The following is a 23,355-nucleotide window of genomic DNA, read 5'->3' as shown; positions in this document are numbered from 1 at the left end:
TTAAAATAATAAAATACTAGATACATATATATTGTAAATCAATATATGGAACCATGTGGAAAACAATTAACAAAGCATCGTTACTATTTACATTTAAATGGCATATAATTTATTATATTTTATTGTTATATTTCTCCAATTTTAAATATTACTTAATAATGTTCTATATTTTATTTATCACTTTTTTATAAATTTTTTGTTTTTCATATATTAGTGTATAATAATTTTATTTAAAAATATATCTCATAATATACATCATAAAATGTATTATTTATATTAAAATCATATAAAATATTTATATTTCCAAGTACACCTCGTATAAATCACAATGGATAATACACATGAAATCAGAAAAGGAAATACTTTAATAAGCAAACGCTTTATTTGTCGTATTCATTAAACACATATTATAGTACCTTTAATAGTTAAACATTATATTGTCTTTATTTTTATAAATACTATTTAAATGAAACATAAATATAGCACATTAATTGTCATAGAGAATTCCATCACATAGAAAAATTATTTTATGTTTTATTATAAAATAAGAAACAAACTATTGGCATGTATCATATATACACAATACTTCTTTATATGAATAGACAAATTTACTATTTATTATTATTTAAATTTATATATTTTTTAATTAGGCTTCAAATATAAGTTAATTAAATTTATCATATAAATAATCATCCTTTATTTATAAACAAAAATAATAAATGGTACAGAATCGGTCTGCATAAGTTTGTGGATATTTAATAATGGAGATTTCTCCCCATAAACAGAATTTATAGATTTTTTAGTTTATTTTTTTGACTAGATGAATTTATAATTATTTGCACTTGTTTTTTTCCATCATTTGAGTTTATAACAGTTTTTGTCGTTTTATTTACACCAAACAATTTTATAATCTTTTTCATATTTTTTTTTCTCCTTTTTTCTCCGCCCAAATCCTAAACACTAACATAAAAATAATAAAAATATATAGTTATTTGTTTTTTATGCATGCACAAAATATGTAGTAATACATATTTTTTAATTTTCTATCTATTTACCTTATACATAACTGTTAAAATAACGAGTATTGCAATAATCATAACTGGATATACAATTAACTTTTCTTTAAATAAATCTCCTATAAATCCTTTTTCGAATATACCTTTTTTAAAATCGATTCCAATGCCTTTTGTTTCAATTTTTAGACTAGCTAATGCATTGGTATAACTGTCTGGTGATTGAGGCTGTTCCTCAGATGGAGTATCTGGAATTTGTTCTTGTTCATTATTTGTTGAGTCAAGTTTTTGTGTAGGAAGTGACTCTTGTGAATGATCTTTTCCTTGAACATCTGATATTTGTGAATGACCATTTCCTTGGACATCTGATATTTGTGAATGATCATCTCCTTGAACATCTGATATTTGTGAATGATCATCTCCTTGAATATCTGATATTTTTGTTTGGCCATCTTCTATTTTGCCATCTTCTGTTTGACCATCTTGTGGTTGAGTATCTTGTGGTTGGGTATCTTGTGTTGAGAGATCTTGTGTTGAGGGATCTTGTGTTGAGGGATCTTGTGTTGAGAGATTTTGTGGTTCTGGTTTTTCGGTATCTGATTTTTCGGGATTTGGGGTTTCAACATCTGATAAAGGAGGGCTAGGTTCTAGGCCATTAATTGGTGGTTCATCCTCTAATGTTTCAGTTCTTTGTGTTTCATTTTCTTGCATTACTTCTTTAAAATATTCCATTATATTAAAATTTTTATAATAATCTTCATATGTACTATAAGCCTGATTTAAAGTAGGCCATACATTATCGTATATATTTTTTCGAATATCATTAAGTGAACTAGTAACAAATTTTCTGTATTCTTCAATATAGGTTTTAACTAAATTCCAATATTCTTTTAAAGCTGACAAATCAAAAACATCGTGATTGTCTTTTGGATTTTGAGATATATCTAATTTATCTTGATTAATTTCTGACTCACTGCTTGGAATTATTTGACCACTATCAGGACTTTTTTGAGTATCTGTACTTTCTGGAGTATCTGTACTTTCTGGAGTACCTGGACTTTCTGGAGTACCTGGACTTTCTGAAGTATCTGAACTTTCTGGAGTATCTGAACTTTCTGGAGTATCTGAACTTTCTGGAGTATCTAGACTTTCTGGAGTATCTGGACTTTTTGGAGTACCTGGACTTTCTTGAGTATTTGAAAGTTCTTGAGTATTTGAAATTTCTTGACCATTTGGATTTTCTTGAATATCTATACCATTACTGACAGGGTTTAAGGATGTTGGCTCATTTTTTAATTCGCTATCACCTTTTAATGGAAGATCTTCAGTTTTTTCCTCATCTTTTAATTCGATATCACCTTTTAATAGAGGAACTTCAGATTTTCCCTCATCTTTTAATTCGCTGTCACTTTTTAATAGAGGACCTTCAGGTTTTGGCAACTGAATGTCTTGCTTCTGCTGAGGTTCATGGTCTGAAACTTTTAAATTATCATCTTTATTTTCGAGTGTGCTCTTTTGACTTTTTTGATCCTCCCCTTGATTTTTACTCTTTGGTATGATTGTTATAGTTTTTACTCCTTTATCTTGAACATTCGAGATATTATCTTTATTTGTTGGTTTATACTCTGGAACATTGGAGTCTAATGTTTTAAAATTGTTCGTAGAATGTGATTCTTTTTTTTTAATTTCTGTAAGTTCTGGAAGACGATTTTTTATATTATATTTTTTATCAGCATCCTCCTCAATAGCAGAAGTTCTAAAATCGTCATATATTTTTTTTAATTTTTGCAATAGAGATAGATATGAATCATTTCCAGAAAAGTCCTTATAAAGGTTTCTATATTGATTAAAACACTTGATAGAATGTCGAGAAAGGTTCTTATGTTTTTCTTTATTTTTTTTATAATATGCAATTGTATTACATATATAATTAAGTAAAGTATACATTTCGCTCATGTCCCTAAGATTAGCATCTTTCAAATCCATTTTTAAAAGATTCAAATGTCTAAAATTACCCATATTTTTCTCTAAATATTTTTCATAAGCCGAACTTAAAGTCATTTTACTGGCGTTGTCATTTTTTCTGTTTTGGGCTATCTTAAATAAGTTATGAGCTAACCACATCATAAAGTGTTCATGATAATTGCTTTCATTATCGTTTAACGCTGTAAAAAAATACACGCTCAAAGCACCAATACCTTCAACCCTAGTTGAGCATGGTTTATTATTGGGGCAATATTTACGATATTCTGGGAATTTTTTAATTTTCTTATGTATGCCAGTACTACCATTCAAAAGCGAATCAGCTTCAAGAAATAACTCACACTAAGAAAATTATATATAAATTAATAAAAATATGTATTCATACAAAATTTGTTGAATAAAATTTAATGTGATTTGTAGACAAATCAAACACAATAAAATAAAGGATAAGCACGTTTTATTTTAAAATAAAATTATTTACCACTGTCTCGTCGTCCATTGTAATGAAATTTTGTTCTTAATATGTAGGTTGACATCATATTGTTTTTATATAAAATATATATCCTGCAAATGAGCCTCCTGTATCACACTTATAGTATTAAACCCATTGAAATTTTTAATAATAATTTAAAATTGATATGGAATAATAATACAATAATATTAATAAAGGAATATTATATTTACTTTTATTAGCATTTACTAAATTGTCTTAAATTATGGTTGATTTAATACATATTTAACCATATGTATATATAATACAATTTATGCATAAAATCAATATTACTAATAATATTATACATAATTAATTTTATTATAAAATATTGGGGGATTTTATAATGAATTAAAAAATATATATTTATACATATGCTTTAATATAGAACATAAACAATGTCATATATTTTATTATAATAAACAACATCCTAAAACTTAAATACTGTACAAATACAAAAAATTAAGAAAGTTATTAAAATCCTTAAAAATATATTAAATTTTTATATACTTGTTTCTAATATTATAAATCACTGTTTTATTAAAATTATAGTATTTCAAATTAAGTTGCATGTTACATGTTCTATAAAAATTAGATAATTTTAATATTATTTTTATTTAATATAAATAAATTCATAATCCATTTTAATGAGTCTGATAACTTTATTTTTATTCCTATATATTTCAATTTAGAATTATACTTTATTTGGCAATTTTACAACCTGTTTTGCGTATCATGTCTACTGTTAAAACAACAATTAGCGCTGAACCCGCATTTATTAAGCTATTTATAAGTTTAAATAAGCCTTTGAACGTAAATAGTTTTAATATAATAATTAGTAAATATTAAATATATATTATTCCTTTCTATTAATATGAAATATATAAAATATAAATAACTATTGATGCTAATTTTTAAGTATAATAGAAAACTATGCATAATTATATTGGTATATTTACATTTTAAATAGGAGATATAAGGGAACCATCCTTTTTAAGATAAAACTGTTGTCATATAAGATTTACCTATTCTACATAGTTTAATTATGTTTTATATTTTTTACCATTAAATCTTCCAACTTATGTATACATTAAAAAAAACTTAGAATTATTACTTTTCTAAATATATAGTTTGCTCTTATATTTTATAATAAACTATATTTAGTTCTATGATGAAAAACTATAGAATTATTAATATTATTTTGTTTGGTAGCGTTAATTCTAATATTACCACATTAAAAAAACACCAAACCAAAATTGTAACATTTCATTTGATGTTTTGTGCATATAATTTTAATCTTATTACAAGTTTAATAATATATATCAACGTGTTCAAATCAAATTAATTTAATGATTTTTTCGTATTTAATATTTTATTTATTGGTATTACTATTATGATGTTGTTGGTATACCACTGTATAGTACAACGGAATAATCAGTGCACTTAATAAAAATCCTTTAAATCAATGTAGAATATTTCATAGTTTTTAAATAAAATATTTTATAATATATATTATTTCGCAATAACAATATATTTGTAAATTTATATATATATAATAACCTAATAAAAATATTATTAGTTCAAATTAAATTAATTATTGTATGCATTTTCTATATACTTCGCATTAATATATAATTGTATATACTTCCCAAATTTAACATATTTCATTGCTTAATCATGAATACAATATTATATATATATATATATATTAGAACAATAACGTCATTCTATTTATCATATTATTTACAAATGTTAGAACAAAATATGATATGAAATTTTATTAATATACTTATATTTTAACTATTTTAAAATATAATTTATTTATACCACAAAACTATAAAGCTTAAAAATTAATATGATAACGTATTATTATATTTTTATGATAAATAAATTAAAGAGTATAAAACAACTTCTATATTACTAATTAATTTTAATACAAATTTAAAGGAAGTACAAAAAGAGAGTAGTAACTACAATTAATACTTAAAAAATATTGTATATATAGTGCAATTTTTTATGTATTATTAAAAATTTTATATGCATAATAATATTTTATAGATAATGTTGTCTTATCGAATCACGATCGATATATATGACATTTATATTTTATGGCTATCTACTATATATTGGTAATATGTTTAATCAACATTAAAAGTATGTTCATTCACCTGAAAGTATATTATAATGTAGACAATTGTTTCAAATGAATATAATTATAATTTGTATTCATTTATAAAAAAACATGGGAATCAATATTACTACCAATAAATAATTTTTATAAAATTAACTGCACTTCTCAGATTAAATTAATTATTTTAATATTTAAAAATATAATAGACATGTTTTATATAAAAAATTATCCATTACCAAAGAAATTTTGTAAAACAAATGAAAAAATATATAAAAACAATTATTTTAATATAATTATTAATGCAAGTATATATAATTATATTAAAACAAATATATATTTTTATATTATTTTCTTATTTTTATATTTTATTTTAAATTATTGATCTTCTATTAAGTAAAAACAACATTGTTTTTTCTATTATATATAAATATAAGTATATATGTAATTCCATACTTAATGAAATGTTTTATAAATTTTAAATTTAGTTTAATCAATTATAAAAATATAAAACTTGTATATTAATAATGCTATATATTAAAAATAGCATTTATATAATATAATTAAGGTTATTTATTTTTAGACATTATAATATTAATGATATTTTTTATATTCATTATTTATGAAAGCTTCTGTTATTGACATCGTCTTGTGGTTGAATTATTTAGATAAAAAATATATTAAACCCATAAATCTGATAAAAACATACATTTTGCCGTTTAAATAATAGTTTTTTATACTTTATTGGAGAAAATCATTAGCTTCAATTTTAATTATACTTGTCCAGATTTTCAAGTTGTTAACTTTTAATTAAAAAAATAATAATATACAATTTAACATTTGTTTGTAAAGTTCCAAAATGAATAAGTTTTATATTCAAATTGTTTTATTTCTTTTAAGCGCCTCCCTATATATGAATAATAAAACCCTTGCAGCTGAGCATGCTCCAGGAACATCTACAACCCACGAATCAACATATCATTATCTTATGTAAGACAATACAACAATATATATTACATATTTCATTATGAAAATATTAAATATACGCTTGTACAACAATGTTATAATATAAATACAATAACTTTATTTGTGTACACAAAAAATATGTTCATTTTTATTAATGATAGTTCAGAAGAAATATATGAAAAAAATAAGCACTTATTATGTACCGATCCAAAAGAAACTATAAAAGTAGTCGAAGTTATGAACGAAGCTGTGGAACTTTTAAAATAACATGCTACAAGTATAGATGATTATGAACTTTGTGATAACAATACTGATAGTAGTATGCCTTTTTATAACAAAAGACATTAAGGCTATATAAATGTTGAAAAAATTCATTTTTAAATTGATGATTCCGATAATATATCAATTAACGAACAATATTAAAGTTATAAACCAAATTAAAATTAAAAAATGATTATAATTTATACACATATATTTCTCTTTGTTTCCATTAGTATAATGAAATAATAAACATGTTATGGAATACCGATTATGCCATTTTTTCAATACTGACTTTGTTAAAAGTATATAAAACATAAATAATTAGTCAAATCACCATATTATTGTTGCTATTTATTCGGCATTTCATGTTTTATTATTGCCATTGTTATATGATACTATTTATTCTTTTCCATGTCTTCAAATTCATGATATTTTAATTTACATAATGAAAAATTATTATTTTTTTGAAAATTTGTTCGTGTGTACAATTCAAATTTAGTAAGATGCAACGTTACAAAAAAAAATCCGGACACCGTGAGAAATATTTTTATGCTTTAGCTACAAAGGTTGAAGTAAGGAAAACTTTCCTCTCATATTTTGTTATAAATCATATTTTTCGTATTATCCAAATACACTTTTATTAATTTTGTAGATATCAAAAGACAGAACTATAATTGTCATGGTTTCAGCAGATATAAATGATCACAACCCTTCCAATAAAGAATATAAAAACGCAATCATAAAAAACGCAAACTCATTCAAAACTGACATTGATTCTGAAGATGATATTAAGCAAGAAAAATTAAAAAAAGCGTTTGTTAACATAACTGGATACCTCATTCAAAAATACAGATGTGTTAATATCACCTATATCAAATTTGTAAGCGATATACAAATTTTAATAACATAATAATTTATTTCAAAGATTGTTAAAAAAATATTGTTTTAAATAAATCTCCATATTTATAATGTATACTATAATTTGCAAAAAATTAAACATTTTATATGTTCATCCATTTATGTTGTCCTCAAATTAATGGACATGGTTCCTTTTAACAAAAATGCATTATTGGAAAAGCTTTAGACAATTTTTTCCTTCATATATAAACATATATATTTTTCAGCACCGTAATATTAGAAGATTTATGTTAATAAACCGATTTATTTTCATGAATAGCATTTATTTATTGTTTCTATTGCTTTCATTTTTCTTATAAAACTCAAAATTTAAATTAAAAATTAGTTATTTTCAAATACATGAATGTCTTAAATACATCAATCATTATACTCAGAATAATTTATTAATGATTTATTTTATCTTTCTTTTTTCTCTCTTAAATTTTCTCTTTGGAAGTCTTTTCGAATTCCAAATGATGAATAATAATATATTTTTAGAGTTATAAAAAAGGAAGTTATAATTGAAATCAAATAAATCAGTCATACAACACTGTTTTATATAGATTAATAAAATACATATATTTATATTATAATGTTACAAAAAATACATTTTTTAATTGTCTATATAAGCCAAATTGCTTATATTAATATGCAGATTAATTATTATTTTTAATCCGTATATTGAATTTTAAGGTCAGATCCAAAAAATCTGAACCCAAAACAAAGACTTAATTATATTTATTATTCTAAAGAAGTGCATTTTCTTTTATAAACAAAAAAAATCATCAACAAAAACAAACAAATAAATGGTGCAGGATCGGACTTCATATGTTTGTATATATTTAATAATGAATATTTTTCCCAATAAACGGGATTTATAAACTGTTCAGTCTGTTTTTTTTGAATATGTGAATTTATAATTATTTGCACCTTTTTTTTTTGAGTAGATGAATCTATAAATTGTGTAGTCTTTTTTTTTTGAGTAGATGAATTTATAATTATTTCCACTTGTTTTTTTCGATCAGTTGAGTTTATAAACTTTTTATTCTTTTTTTTTCGAGTAGATGAATTTATAATTATCTCCACTTTTTTCTTTCGATCATTTGAGTTTATAAACTTTTTATCTTTTTTTTTTTGACTCGATGAATTTGTAAACTTTTTATCCTTTTTTTTTTGACTCGATGAATTTATAAAATTTTCATCCTGTTTTTTTTGACTCGATGAATTTATAAACTTTTCATCCTGTTTTTTTTGAGTAGATGAATTTATAAACTTTTCATCCTGTTTTTTTTGAGTAGATGAATTTATAATTGTTTCCGCTTGTTTCTTTCGATCAGTTGAGTTTATAACTCTTTTTGCTGTTTCATTTACACCAAACATATTTATAGCATTTTTCTTTTTTTTTTTTTTCTTCGATTTCTTTCTCCATCCAAATGGCACATACTAACATAAAATTATGAAAAATATATAATATTTTATAGTGAGAAAATATTTTAAAAATTGTATACTTCACAATTTTCTTATTATTTACCTTGTTCATAATAACTAAAGCAATAGGAATTAAAAGAACTATAATTGAAACTACAATTGGTTTGTATTTTTTGAGTACATTATCATATATTCCTGGTGTTTTATTTATTTTTACTTCGTTTACTGGATGTTTTAGTTTAATGACTGAAATTCCTTCTGGAATTCCCCCTGAACTCCCCCCTGTAATTGACGCTGGAATTAAAGATGTAATTGACCCTGTAATTGACGGGTGATTTGACCCTGTAATTGACGGTTGACTTGGCGCTGGAATTGACGATTGACTTGGCGCTGGAATTTCCACTGCTTTGGGCACTGCGTTTTGAAATTCTTCGTGATTATTTTTTTGATCAAAATTTCCTTTTTCAGGTGAATCCTGAGGCGGTTGCTGTGTTTTAATTTGTTCCATAGAACTTGATAGTAGTGAAGTTTCAAGTGAAGTTTCAGATGGATTTACTTGAGATAATAGATTTATTTGAGATGATGGATATTCTTGAGGTGATGGAGTTTCTTGAGGTGATGGAGTTTCTTGAGGTGATAAATTTTCTGGAGGTGATAGATTTTCTTGAGGTGGTGGATTTTCTTGTGGTAGATTTTCTTGAAGTGATAATGACCCACTAGATGATGATGAGTCACTAGATGGTGATAAGCCAATAGATGGTAATGGGCCACTAGATTCTGGTAAGTTAGTAGGTGATTGTGAGTCAGTATGTAATTGTGAATCAGTATGTGGTTGTGAGTCAGTAGGTGATTGTAAGTCAATAGATGATGAGCCACTAGGTGATGATGAGCCACTAGGTGGTGATGAGTCACTAGGTGGTGATGAGTCACTAGGTGGTAATGGGCCAGTAAATGGTAATGGGTAACTAGGTGGTGATGGGTCAGTAGGTGATGATGGGTCAGTAGGTGATGATGGGTCACTAGATGATGATGAGTCACTAGATGATGGTAAGTCACTAGATGATGGTAAGTCACTAGATGATGGTGGGTCATTAACTAATGGTGGGTCACCTACGGGGCCTTTTTCCTCAGGTATATCCTTATATAATGTATAATTTTCTATTGCTTTTTTAAGCTGGTCGTTCATATAACTAATCGTGGTATCAGAAAAATTTTTTAATTTACCGTAAACATTTTGTAAGGTTGGCACCGCCTTTTCATATAAGTTATTGCCAATATTAGTAAGCACACTACTAAAAAATGAAGTATAGTCTTCAAATGTATTTTTAATATCTAAATATGTCGATGTGTCATCCCTTTTCTCGATATTTTTTTTTACACGCCCTGAACCTTTTTGTGTATCTGTTGAGCTTTTTTGTGTATCTGCTGAGCTTTTTTGTGAATCTGCTGAATTTTTTTGTGGATCTGCTGAATTTTTTTGTGGATTTACTGAAGGTTTTTTTGGATTTGCTGAAGGTTTTTTTTTCGTCCTTAATTCTCGGGATTTCACCAGTAAAATTTTCGATGAGGTTTTTGCATCTTTACATAATTTCCTACAATCATCCATTCCTGTGATATCTTTAAGTTTTCGAATTCCACGTGGGTTACCATTATCTTTTCTATATTTCTCATAAGCATTTTTTAAAGTCGACAAAATATCACAATATTGATTATCTTCAAAAATCTTAGTTTTTTTATTAGCAAATTTATAGGCTTCTTCTTCCCAATTAGTAGCAAAATTTGAAAAATCAGAATAATTTGAAGGATCATCAGCATGCTTATTAATTGCATTACACAGATCAATAAGTAACCCATAAAGTTTACGCATTCTATGAAGTTGAAGATTCATTATTGTTTTGTTCCTATTGATTAGCTTAATATAAGGTCTATACTCTGGATCATCTTTCATAAACGTGACAAAAAAATCTGCCACGGTTCCGTAGGTCCCTAATTTAATTAGTTTCATTTTATTGCTTAACCATAGCATAGTATACATTATATATTCGTTACGTTCATTTTCAGATTCTAGATCACCCCCAACGAATAAATTATTAAGTAATAATACAGTAACAGCGTTAATTACGTAATTGCCATTCATACATTCTCCTTTCCCTGTTGCCTTGTTAGCTCTACAATAAGCAGTGTATATATTAGTAGGCTTATGATCCCTCTTGAAATCAAAATCATCAGGCAAATATTCCTCAACTTCTTTAAATGCTTCACACTAAGGAAATATTATAAAAATTAATAAAATATTTATTAATGAAATATTATGGCATTTAAGTTAATTTATAAACAATGCAAAAACAACAAAATAAAATTCATTTTATTGAAAAATGTGTATACCACACTGAGGGTCATTGTCCCGAATCTTATTTTTAATCTGTAAACAATTTGTCATAATACTATTTTGTGCATAAGGAATGTATTGTAATAAAATATTTTATCCGATTAATGGTCTTCTTATAATTAATATATATATTTAAAGCGGTTCTGTTAGTTTTAATACTAAAATAACGTGCAATAATAATATAATAATATTATTAAAAAGGTATTTAATTTTCATTTATGACAATCATTAAATTTTCTTAAGCGGTTATTTGTTTAACATTTTTATCATATCTATATATAATACATTTTATACATAATACAACTTTTTTAAATAATATCTTGAATAACTATATTGCACAAATTCATGGAATGTCATAAAAAAAATAGATTAATTTGTTTCATATAATAATATATTTATATTATAGGTTTGCAAATGAAAATAAATATATATTCACTATTTTTTAATAAATGTGTTTCAAAATTTATGTTACTATAAATATATTATTACTATAACTGTTAAAAATTTATTTTATTTTATTTTATTACTTGAATCTCAAATATTTATATATGCTATTATTCCATATTGGATCTTACATTTTTTAATATCATATCTAATAATATAAGACAAATTACTCTTTAAATTATAATATTTAAAGAATAAGTTAACACTACTATTTTTCTAAATAAATATATGTAGTTCATATTTATAATATAATTAATATATATATTATAAAGTCATTTTATAATATGTAATAACTTTATTTATACTCAAATGTCCTTTATTAAATAATTTTATATGTATAGTTTTAAAACTTGGATAATATAAAACTAATTTTAATTTATAAAATAAGCTATATTAAATTATTTCATTTATTTTACTTAAATTTTGTAAGTTTATAATTTTAACATTTGCTTTTTATTTAGTGGTGATAGTAAACTTTTAGAAATAATCTAAATGAGTTTACCATTCTAGTGCATATTTCCGCTTAGAATCTAAATATATTATATACTATATATTTTATAATAAATCATTTAGTTCAATATAGAACAACTATATTTTTAATAAAACTATATAATTATTAATATTAGTTTGGTTGTATTGTTAATTATAATATTATCGCATTAAAGTTTAAATAAGTGTTATAATATTCCATTTGATCTTGCATGCATACAATTTTAATATTACCACCAATTTAATAATATATATAACTACTGTATCTCCATGTAATAGAATTAAATAAGCATAATATATTTGTTCGTATTTAATAATATTTAATATAATATTATTATTGTTGTTACAATGATATATCACTGTATATTACAATGGAATAATTAATGCACCCAATAGTAATACTTTAAACCAATTAGTAATTTTCTTTGTTTCATTGTTTTAAAGTATAACATTTTAGATCATATTATTTCGTAATAACAATATATTTAAATTATATATTTGTGAATTTGTATATATATAATAACCTAATAAAAATATTATTGGTTCAAATTAATTATTACATACTTTTTCTGTATATTTTGCATTAATATATAATTGTATACATTTCCAAATTTAACATGTTTCAGTTTTAGTCATTTATACAATATTATATATATTAGAACAATAACGGTATTCAATCTAACATATTATTTATAATTGTTAGAACAAACTATAATATTAAATCTTATTAATATACTTATATTTTATTTTTTTAACTATTTTAAATATAATTTATTTATACCTCATATCTTTAAAATTTACAAATTAATAGTGATTAATCTATTATTATACCTTTATAATAAATAAATTAATGTATAGAGAACTATTCTATAATTTGAATTTAAAACATTAGGATAAAATGGTACTATATGTAATAGAAAATTAAAAGGATAGTATACATATATCTCAATGTAATTTTTATGTATTACTAAAAATGTTAGATGAGTAAAACATGTTTTATAGATAACATTGTATTATCAAATTTCAATCAATATTCGATGAATCTATATTTTATGATTATATATTATAGATTGCAATATGTTTAATCAACATTAAAAGTATACCCATTCACCTGAAAGTATATTATAATATAGGAATTGTTTCAAATTAATCTAATTATAATTTGTATTCATTTATAAAAAAACATGAACGTCAATATTACTACCAATAAATAATTTTTATAAAATTAACTGCCCTCTCAGATTAAATTAATTATTTTAATATTTAAAAATATAATAGACATGTTTTACATAAAAAATTATCCATTATCAAAGAAATTTTGTAAAACAAATGAAAAAATATATAAAAATAATAATTTTAATATATTATTAATGTAAGTGTATATAACTATATTAAAACAAATATATTTTTTATATTATTTTATTACTTTTTTATATTTATTTTAAATGATTGATTTTCTATTAGGTAAAAACAACATTGTTTTTTTCCATTATATATAAATGTAAGTACATATGTAATTCCATACGTAACGGGATGTTTTACAAATTTTAAATTTAGTTTAATCAATTCTAAAAATATAAAACTTGTGTATTCATAATAATATATGTTAAAAATATCATATATATAATATAATTAAAATTATTTATTTTTAGTTATTATAATATTAATGAAGTTGTGAATCATAATATTTTCTATATTCATTATTGATGAAAACTTCTGTTATTAACGTCGTCTTCTGGTTGAATTATTTAAATAAAAAATGTATTAAACTTATAAATCTGATAAAACATACATTTTTCCGTTTATATAATAATTTTTTATACTTTATTGGAGAACATTATTAGTTTCAATTTTAATTATACTTGTCCAAATTTTCAAGTTGTTAATTTTTAACTAAAAAAATGCTAATATATATTTTAATATTTTGTTTGTAAAGTTCAAAAATGAACAAATTTTATATTCAAATTGTTTTATTTCTTTTAAGCGCCTCCATATATATGAATAATAAAACCCTTGCAGCTGAACCTGATTCAGGAGAAGATGCAACACCCGAATCAACATATCATTATCTTACGTAAGACAATACAAAAATATATATATTACATATTTAATTATGAAAATATTAAATATACACCTGTACAACGATGTTATAAATACAATAACTTTGTTTTTATACGCATAAAAAATATGTCCATTTTGATCAATGATAGTCCAGAAGAAATATATGAAAAAAACAAGCACTTATTATGTACCAATTCAGAAGAAATTATACAAGCAGGCGAAGTTATGAACGAAGCTGTGGAACTTTTAAAATATCATGCTACATGTATGGATGGTTATGAATTTTTTAATAAAAATCATAATAGTAGTATGCCTTTTTATAACAAAAAACATCAAGACTATATAAATATTGAAAAAATTCATTTTAAAGTTGATGACCCCGATGATGTATAAATTAACAAACAATATTAAAGTTATATACCAAATTAAATAATTATTATAATTTATATACATATATTTCTCTTTGTTTCCATTAGTATAATGAAGTAATAAACATGTTATGGGACCCCGATTATGCCATTTTTTTCAATACTGGCTTTGTTAAAAGTATACAAAACACAAATAATTAGTCAAATCACCATATTATTGTTGCTATTTATTCGGCATTTCATGTTTTATTATTTCCATTGTTATATGATACTATTTATTCTTTTCCATATCTTCAAATTCATGATATTTTAATTTACATAATGAAAAATTATTATATTTTTTTAAAGTTGCCCGTGTATACACTCCAAATTTAGTAATGATACAACAACGTTACAAAAAAAAATTTGGACGCCGTCAGAGATATTTTTATGCTTTATTTACAAAGGTTGAAGTAAGGGAAGCTTTTCTTTTCTATTTCGTTATAAATCGTATTTTTCATATTATTCACAATCATTTATGTAATATATTTTTATTAATTTTGTAGATATCAGAAAACAAAACTATAGTAGTCATGAGTTCAGCAAATATAAATGATCACAACCCTTCCAATAAAAAATATAAAAACGAAATTGTAAAAAGCGCAAATTCATTCGAAACTGACATTGATTCTGAAGATGATATTAAACAAGGGAAATTAAAAAAAACGTTTGCTAATTTAATTGGATATCTCATTGAAAAAAGAGATAGATATATTCATGTCATCTATGTTGACTCTGTAAGCGATATACAAATTTTAATAACATAACAATTTGTTTCAATAATTGTTAAAAAAAATATAGTTTTAAATAAATGTGCATATTTATAATGTATGCTATAATTTGCAAAAAATTAAAAATTTTATATATTCATCCATTTATGTTTTTTTTCTTAGATTGGAAGACATTGTTACGGTTTCCTAAATGCGTTATTGTAAAAGCTTTATATATAAATATATATTTCATATATTTTTTTCAGAATTGTAATATTAGAAGATTTATGTTAATAAAACGATGTATTCTCATGAATGACATTTATTTATTGTTTCTATTCTTTCATTTTTCTTATAAAACTCAAAATTTAAATTCAAAATTAGTTATTTTAAAATAGATTAATACTGATATAAAATGTCAAGAAACGTATGATTTTTTCGTTACTAAATAATTTTATAAACTAATATATTTTTAGAGTTATAGAAAATGAAGTTATAATTGAAATCAAATGAATCAATCATGCAACACTGTTTTATATAGATTAATAAAAAAAATATATATTTATATTATAATATTACAAAACATACATTTTTTAATTGTTTATATAAGCCAAATTACTTATATTAATATGTAGTTTAATTATTATTTTTAATCCGTATATTGAATTTTAAAGTCAGATCCAAAGAATATGAACCCAAAACAAAAACTATAATTATATTTATTATTCTAAAGAATCGCCTTTTCTTTTATAAACATAAAAAATAAACAACAAAAATAAAATAATAAATGGTACAGGATCGGCCTTCATAAGTTTATATATATTTAATAATGGATATTTTTCCCAATAAATGGAATTTATAAAATCCTTAGTCTGTTTTTTTTGAGTATATGAATTTATAATTATTTTCACTTTTTTCTTTCTATTATTTGAGTTTATAAACTTTTTATCCTGTTTTTTTTGAGTAGATGAATTTGTAAGCTTTTTATCCTGTTTTTTTTGAATAGACGAATTGGTAAACTTTTTACCCTGTTTGTTTTGACTAGATAAATTTATAATTATTTGCATTTGTTTTTTTCGATCAGTCGGGTTTATAACTTCTTCTGTTGTTTCATTTGTATCAAACATATTTATAGCCTTTTTCATCTTTTTTTTTTTCTTCGATTTCTTTCTCCATCCAAATGGCAAATACTAACATAAAATTATGAAAAATATATAATATTTTATAGTGGGGAAATATTTTAAAAATTGTATACTTCGCAATTTTCTTTTTATTTACCTTGTACATAATAGCTAAAGCAATGGGTATTAAAATAATTAGAATTGAAAATCCCATTTTCTTGTATACGATGAGGGGATTATCACCTATTTCTGTTGTTCCACTTTTTATTACATTGGTTCCAGGATATTGAAGTGATGATAGGTCATTAGATGATGATGATTCATCTCTTAGGGCTTTTGGTTCAGGCATATCTTTATCTGATATAGAAGGTTCTATTGATTTTCTAAATTCCTCATTCACATGATTAATCGTTTTCTCAGCAAAATTTATAATTTTACCGTAAAAATTTGTTAGCGGTGGCAACACATTTTCATATAAGTTATTGCCAATACTAGTAAACATAATACTAAAATTTGAACTATACGTTTCAAATGCATTTTTAATAATATCTATATATCCCAAGGTATCTTTCCCTTTATCTAAATCTTTTTTTTCCTCCACTTTTTCTATGGATTTCACATCTATAACTTTCCATGAGGTGTTAGTTTCATTACGTATTTTCTTACAATAATCTATATCTACCTCTTTAATTTCTGGAAAAATTTTTTGGATCCTATTATCTTGTTTAAATTTCTGATAAGCACTTTTTAAAGTCAACAACAATTCACAATAATACTCATCTTCAAAAAACTTTTTTTTTCTATCAATAAGTTGATCGTATTGCTTTTCCCAATTATTAACAAATTTTAAAAAATCGGGACAATTTGAAGAATTGTGGCAATTTGAAGAATCATTGGAATAATTAATAATTGCATTACACAGCTCATTAAGTAACCCATAAAGTATACGCATTTCACCAATTTTTATATTCATTATTTTTTGGCTTTTATTGATTCTACTAAGATATTTTTTATAATGTTCATTACCTTTCATAAACGTGACATAAAATTCTGACACAGCTCCGTAGGTCCCGTGTGTAAGTAGTTTCATTTTATTACTTAACCATAGCATAATATACATGATATATTCGTTATTTTTATCATCATTTTCTATATATTGATCTTCGGCGAACAAATAATTAAATAAAAATGCAGTAGCACCGCTAACTGCTTGATTGCCAGTTCTACATTTTCCACGTCCTATTTCCTTGTCAATAGGGCAATAATACTCGTATAATTTAAATTCGACATTATTGTTCTCGAAAGAAAAATTATCAGGTAAAAAATCCTCAAATTTTTTAAATGCTTTACACTAAGAAAATATTATAAAAATTAATGAAATATTATGAAGTTTAAGTTAATTTATAAACATGAAAAACAATAAAATATAATTCATTTTATTAAAAAATGTGTATACCACATTGAGGGTCATTATGCTGGATTTTATTTTTAATCTGTAAAAAAATTGTCATAATACTATTTTGTACATAAGGAATGTATTGTAATAAAATAAGTTATCCGGTTAATGGTCTTCTATATAATTAATATATATATTTAAAGAGGTTCTATTAGTTTAATACTAAATTAGCATGCAATCATATTAGTATTAAAAAGGTATTTAATTTTTATTTATGACAATCACTAAATTTCCTTAAGAGGTTATTTATTTAACATTTTTATCATCTATATATAATACATTTTATACGTAATACAACTTTTTTAAATAATATCTTGAATAACTATATTGCACAAATTCATGGAATGTCATAAAAAAATAGATTAAATTTGTTTCATATAATAATATATTTATATTATAGATTTGCACATGAAAATAAATATATATTCGCTACTTTTTTAATAAAGAAGTTTCAAAACTTATGTTACTATAATATATAAAAAATTATAAATATATTATTACTATAACTGTTAAAAGTTATTTTAATTTATTTTATTATTTGAATGTCAAATATTTATATATGTTATTATTCTATATTGGATGTTGCATTTTTTAATATCATATCTAATAATATAAAACAAATTACTTATTTAGATTACAATATTTATAGAATAGGTTAACACTACTACTTTTCTAAATATATTATATGTAGTTCGTATTTATAATATATAATAACTTTATTTATACTAAAATGTGCTTTATTAAATAATTTTAGATGTATCTTTTTAAAACTTGGATAATATAAAAACTAATTTTAATTTACAAAAGAATCTATATGAAATTCTTTTCATGTAGTTTACTTAAATTTTATAGGTTTATAATTTTAACATTTGCTTTTTATTTAGTGGCGATAATAAATTTTTAGAAACATTATGTGAATTTCCCATGATAGTGCACATTTCTACTTATAATCTAAACATATTATATACTACATATTTTATAATAAAAAAATTAATTCAATATAGAAAAACCATATTTTTAAGAAAACTATAGAATCATTAATAAAATTAATATTATATTTTTTGGTGTTGTTAATTCTAATATTATCACATTAAAAAAATACATAGTTAAAGGTTATAATATTCATTTAATGTTTTGTGCATACAATTTTAATCTTATCTCCCGTATAATAATATATATAACTACTGTTTATCTATGTAATAGAATTAAATAAACATAATATAATTGTTCGTATTTAATAATATATTAATGTAATATTATTATTGTTGTTACTAATGATATATCACTGTTTACTACAATGAAATAATTAATGCACTCAAGAGTAATACTTTAAACCAATTAGTAATTTTCCTTGTTTCAGTGTTTTAAAGTATAACATTTTAAAAAATATATATTATCTCATAAAAACATTATATTTTAAATATATATTTATAAGTTTGTGTATATATAATAATCTAATATAAATATTATTAGTTCAAAGAAAATTAATTATTATATATTTTTTCTATATAATTTATATTAATATTTAATTATATGTATAGGCATATAATAACAACATTGTTCTACATATCATATTATTTATAATTATTATAAAAAATATTAGAAAAAATATGAGTTGAAATTTTATTAATATACTTATATTTTTTATTTTAACTATTTTAAATATAATTTATTTATACCACAAAACTATAAAGTTTAAAAATTAATAATGATTAATTTAATATTATACCTTTATAGTAAATAAATTAATATATATAGAACTATTTTTATTATTACTAATTAATTTTAATAAAAATGTAAAGGAAATACAAAAAGAAAATAATAACTACAATTAAAACTTAAAAAAATATTGTATATATAGTTTATTTTTTATGTATTACTAAAAACGTTAGAACCATACTAATAGTATATAGACGATGTTGTGTTGTCGATTATCGATCTATATTTTATGATTATCTATTATAGATTGCAATATGTTTAATTAATCTTAAAAATATATCCATTAACCTGAAGGTATATTATATTGTCGATGAACATTCAAAATGAATATAATTATATGTTATAGCCTCATATATAATACTACTATATAATTTGGTTGGGAATTTATAATTTAAATAAAAATAATAGTGACGCAAGTTATAAGCTTTACTAAATAAATTTTTCATCAAATAAAGAAACATATTGTGTTGTGCATAATTCAATATAATCACATATTAACAAGTTTTATATAATAGGTAATTATTATATAGCATAATATGAATTCATATATATTCAATATCTATATTAATATGTACAATTTAAATATTTTACTTTAATCATATTATATCGATATGAATACTCAATTATATATGTTATAACTTATGAAAAAATGCTATACAATCCCTTTCATATTAATGGCTATGCTCCTTTGGGGGTGCATATTTGTACCTATTTTCGATATTAAACATACGGATATAGTATATATATTTAATCACCATTTATAGACAAATGAATATGATCACATTATAAACAAATTAATAAAAATATAGCCCTAACCCAAAACATAGATTCCATAGAACATAGCTATAACCCACAGTATAGAACCATGACCCAAAATACGAGTTCTCCAAAATGCAACTCTAAACATAAATATGAACCATCAATATAGCTTATAATTTTATTAATAAGTGTGATTAATTTGTTTATTTATAATTATTATAAATATTAACTAAAAATGAGTAAATTCAAAATCCATTAATATATAATATATAATATATATGGACAGAAAAATGGATAAATGAATTTTTGACAAGACAAAATAAAGATAAATTAAATATATAGCATAATTATATATTAAATTAAAAAAATATATAATAATATAACAAAAAATTAAATTATATTTCATTATCATATAAAATTTAAAAGTATAACTTTTATGGCATAAAATATCAAATATATTATTTCTAATAATTTAAACATGTATAATAAAGCATAATAATAAAAAGTTGTTATTTTAATATTTTTCTTAATTTAGTGGAATGTTTATTAAATTTCAAAAATAACAAACATATGCCAAGCACGGATGGTATAAATAGTATTATTAAGCACAACGGCCCTGGTAGTAGCAAAAAAAGAAGTATTATAAATCCCAAACACGACACGATGGGTTTGATTACTTCTTTTTTTAATTTTATATTAGATTTGAATTTCATATAACGATTACTTGGTTCAATTTCGTTATTTTCAGAATTTTCCAATTGTTTAAAGTCTTCTTGTTCTGATACAGAACTATTTTCATCTTTGTTTACTATTATTTTATCATTTATCGGCTGTATTGCTAATTCATTATTCATTATATTAGCAACCTGTTTTTTTAATTCTTCTAATTCTTTTCGTAATTCATTAATTAATTCTATTGTCTTACTATCTATATTTTTTAAATCAAGTGATATGTTACTTTCTTTATGCTTATTTAAATGTGAATCTATAATATTTCGAAGGTGTTTTATTTCTTTGTTATCTTCAATACAATCACTAAGTTGACTTGCAAGACTCAAAGTTGATTTATAAAATTCATTTACATCAAATTGGTTATCTGCATCTGCTAATATCCTATTATTTCTAAAGTTTATTACATTCCTTTCAAGGTATATGCTTCTTTCATTTACATAGCGTAATTCCTGAAACGAAATGAAATATTTATTAACATATTTGTAATTAAATTTAATTGTTTCTTTAACTTAACATAGGTGTCTCGCCAATACATGAAACAACAATATAAGGCTAATGTAAAACATATAGATACGAAAACTATAATGAAATATTAATAATACAAGAAAATAATGTGTAACTTACATTTTTGGCATATTCAAAAGAACAAATAACAATTGAAAGATGAACATATTTTAAAATACTGACTCTCATTTTTAACTTTATTTATTAAATAAATGAAATAATATGTGTAGTTTGAAATAATGTTGATAACTTGATATTTATTCCAAAAATTGTAATATTTATTAGTTTTTTGTTCTAAAATTTATGAATAAATGAATATATCTAAAAAAAACGGAATTTATTTCATTTATTAACTTTTTACACTTTCTATAGAATTTATAAATGTATTGTAGTCATTTTCGGTATATTCATTAAAATTATTTATGGATATATATATTATATTTTTTTTTAAATAAATATTAATTTTTCTCTAAAAAATACGCATTTTTTAATATTTTAATTATAAAAAATATGTATGTATAATAATTTTTCCATAAAAAATATTTTTTGAGAAATTGTTATACAAATAGGCTTTAATTTAATTTATAATACATTGATGTGTTTAGTGATACAGTTTTAAAAATTTATAAACTTATATTTTTCTGTTATTGTTACATATGCACACATTAATAAATATCTATTAAAATAATAAAATATTAAATATATTTTTTTATATGAATAAATACAAACATATAATGAAAACATTAACAAAGCACCATTGTTATTTACATTTAAATAGTTTCTTATTCTTGTATTTCTCCGATTTTAAATAATACTTAATAATACTAAATATTTTATTTACCGCTTTTTTGTAAAAATATTTTTTTTCACAAATCGGTGTGTAATCATTTTATTTATATATCTATGAATATACAACATTAAATATATTATTTCTAATAAAATAATATAAAATATTCATATTTCCAAATGCAATTCAACAAATAATCAAATTATAATATTAAATCACAAAAATAATACATATAGAACCAATATATTGAATGAGATACCAATTTATTTTTATCTCAAGTCGAAAAGTGAAATACACTTAATACTATTAACTTTTATTTTCTTTATATTCATTTAACAGATGTTAATACACTTTTTGTATTTAAACAATACAATATTTTGACTTTTATAAATAATAATTAAAGAAAAAAAATATTATAATTCAGTATAATAGAAAATTTATTTTATGTTTTATTATAAAATAAGAAACAAACTATTGGCATGTGTCATATATACACAATACTTTTTTATATTAATATAAAAATTTACTATTTATTATTCTTTAAATTTATATATTTTTTTAAATTGACTTCAAATATAAGTTAATTAAATTTATAATCCTAAAGAATCACA

The 23,355-nt window shown here is 22.0% G+C and overlaps 5 protein-coding genes and 1 pseudogene across 5 annotated transcripts, besides 1 other annotated feature; 2 read left to right on the top strand and 4 right to left on the bottom strand.

Moving 5' to 3' along the window:
- Window positions 1–788: 788 nt before the first annotated feature.
- PY17X_0217300 (PIR protein) lies at window positions 789–3,495 on the bottom strand (the record flags this gene model as incomplete). Its single annotated transcript, XM_034637619.1, has 3 exons — window positions 789–953; window positions 1,056–3,338; window positions 3,481–3,495. 3 exons carry the CDS (start codon window positions 3,493–3,495, stop codon window positions 789–791), a joined length of 2,463 nt encoding a protein of 820 aa, XP_034493347.1.
- Window positions 3,496–6,473: 2,978 nt separating this feature from the next.
- PY17X_0217200 lies at window positions 6,474–7,751 on the top strand (annotated as a pseudogene).
- Window positions 6,474–7,751: a sequence feature (fam-a protein, pseudogene).
- Window positions 7,752–8,479: 728 nt separating this feature from the next.
- PY17X_0217100 (PIR protein) lies at window positions 8,480–11,566 on the bottom strand (the record flags this gene model as incomplete). The annotated part of the gene is made up of 3 exons (XM_022958004.1): window positions 8,480–9,181; window positions 9,270–11,429; window positions 11,552–11,566. The coding sequence occupies 3 exons, from the start codon at window positions 11,564–11,566 to the stop codon at window positions 8,480–8,482; spliced, it is 2,877 nt and encodes a 958-aa protein (XP_022811402.1).
- A 2,865-nt stretch (window positions 11,567–14,431) lies between these two features.
- PY17X_0217000 (fam-a protein) lies at window positions 14,432–15,891 on the top strand (the record flags this gene model as incomplete). The annotated part of the gene is made up of 6 exons (XM_022958003.1): window positions 14,432–14,562; window positions 14,699–14,936; window positions 15,026–15,095; window positions 15,266–15,369; window positions 15,463–15,693; window positions 15,850–15,891. 6 exons carry the CDS (start codon window positions 14,432–14,434, stop codon window positions 15,889–15,891), a joined length of 816 nt encoding a protein of 271 aa, XP_022811401.1.
- A 497-nt stretch (window positions 15,892–16,388) lies between these two features.
- Window positions 16,389–18,258, bottom strand: PY17X_0216900 (PIR protein; the record flags this gene model as incomplete). Its single annotated transcript, XM_022958002.1, has 3 exons — window positions 16,389–16,856; window positions 16,945–18,138; window positions 18,244–18,258. 3 exons carry the CDS (start codon window positions 18,256–18,258, stop codon window positions 16,389–16,391), a joined length of 1,677 nt encoding a protein of 558 aa, XP_022811400.1.
- Window positions 18,259–21,230: 2,972 nt separating this feature from the next.
- PY17X_0216800 (fam-b protein) lies at window positions 21,231–22,146 on the bottom strand (the record flags this gene model as incomplete). Its single annotated transcript, XM_022958000.1, has 2 exons — window positions 21,231–21,902; window positions 22,078–22,146. 2 exons carry the CDS (start codon window positions 22,144–22,146, stop codon window positions 21,231–21,233), a joined length of 741 nt encoding a protein of 246 aa, XP_022811399.1.
- Between the last annotated feature and the right edge of the window lie 1,209 nt (window positions 22,147–23,355).

The sequence above is a fragment of the Plasmodium yoelii genome (genome assembly GCF_900002385.2).
Source record: "Plasmodium yoelii strain 17X genome assembly, chromosome: 2".
Lineage (NCBI taxonomy): Eukaryota > Apicomplexa > Aconoidasida > Haemosporida > Plasmodiidae > Plasmodium > Plasmodium yoelii.
The sequence above is the reverse complement of the archived record's forward strand: the minus strand, read 5'-3'. Positions and strand labels throughout refer to the sequence as shown.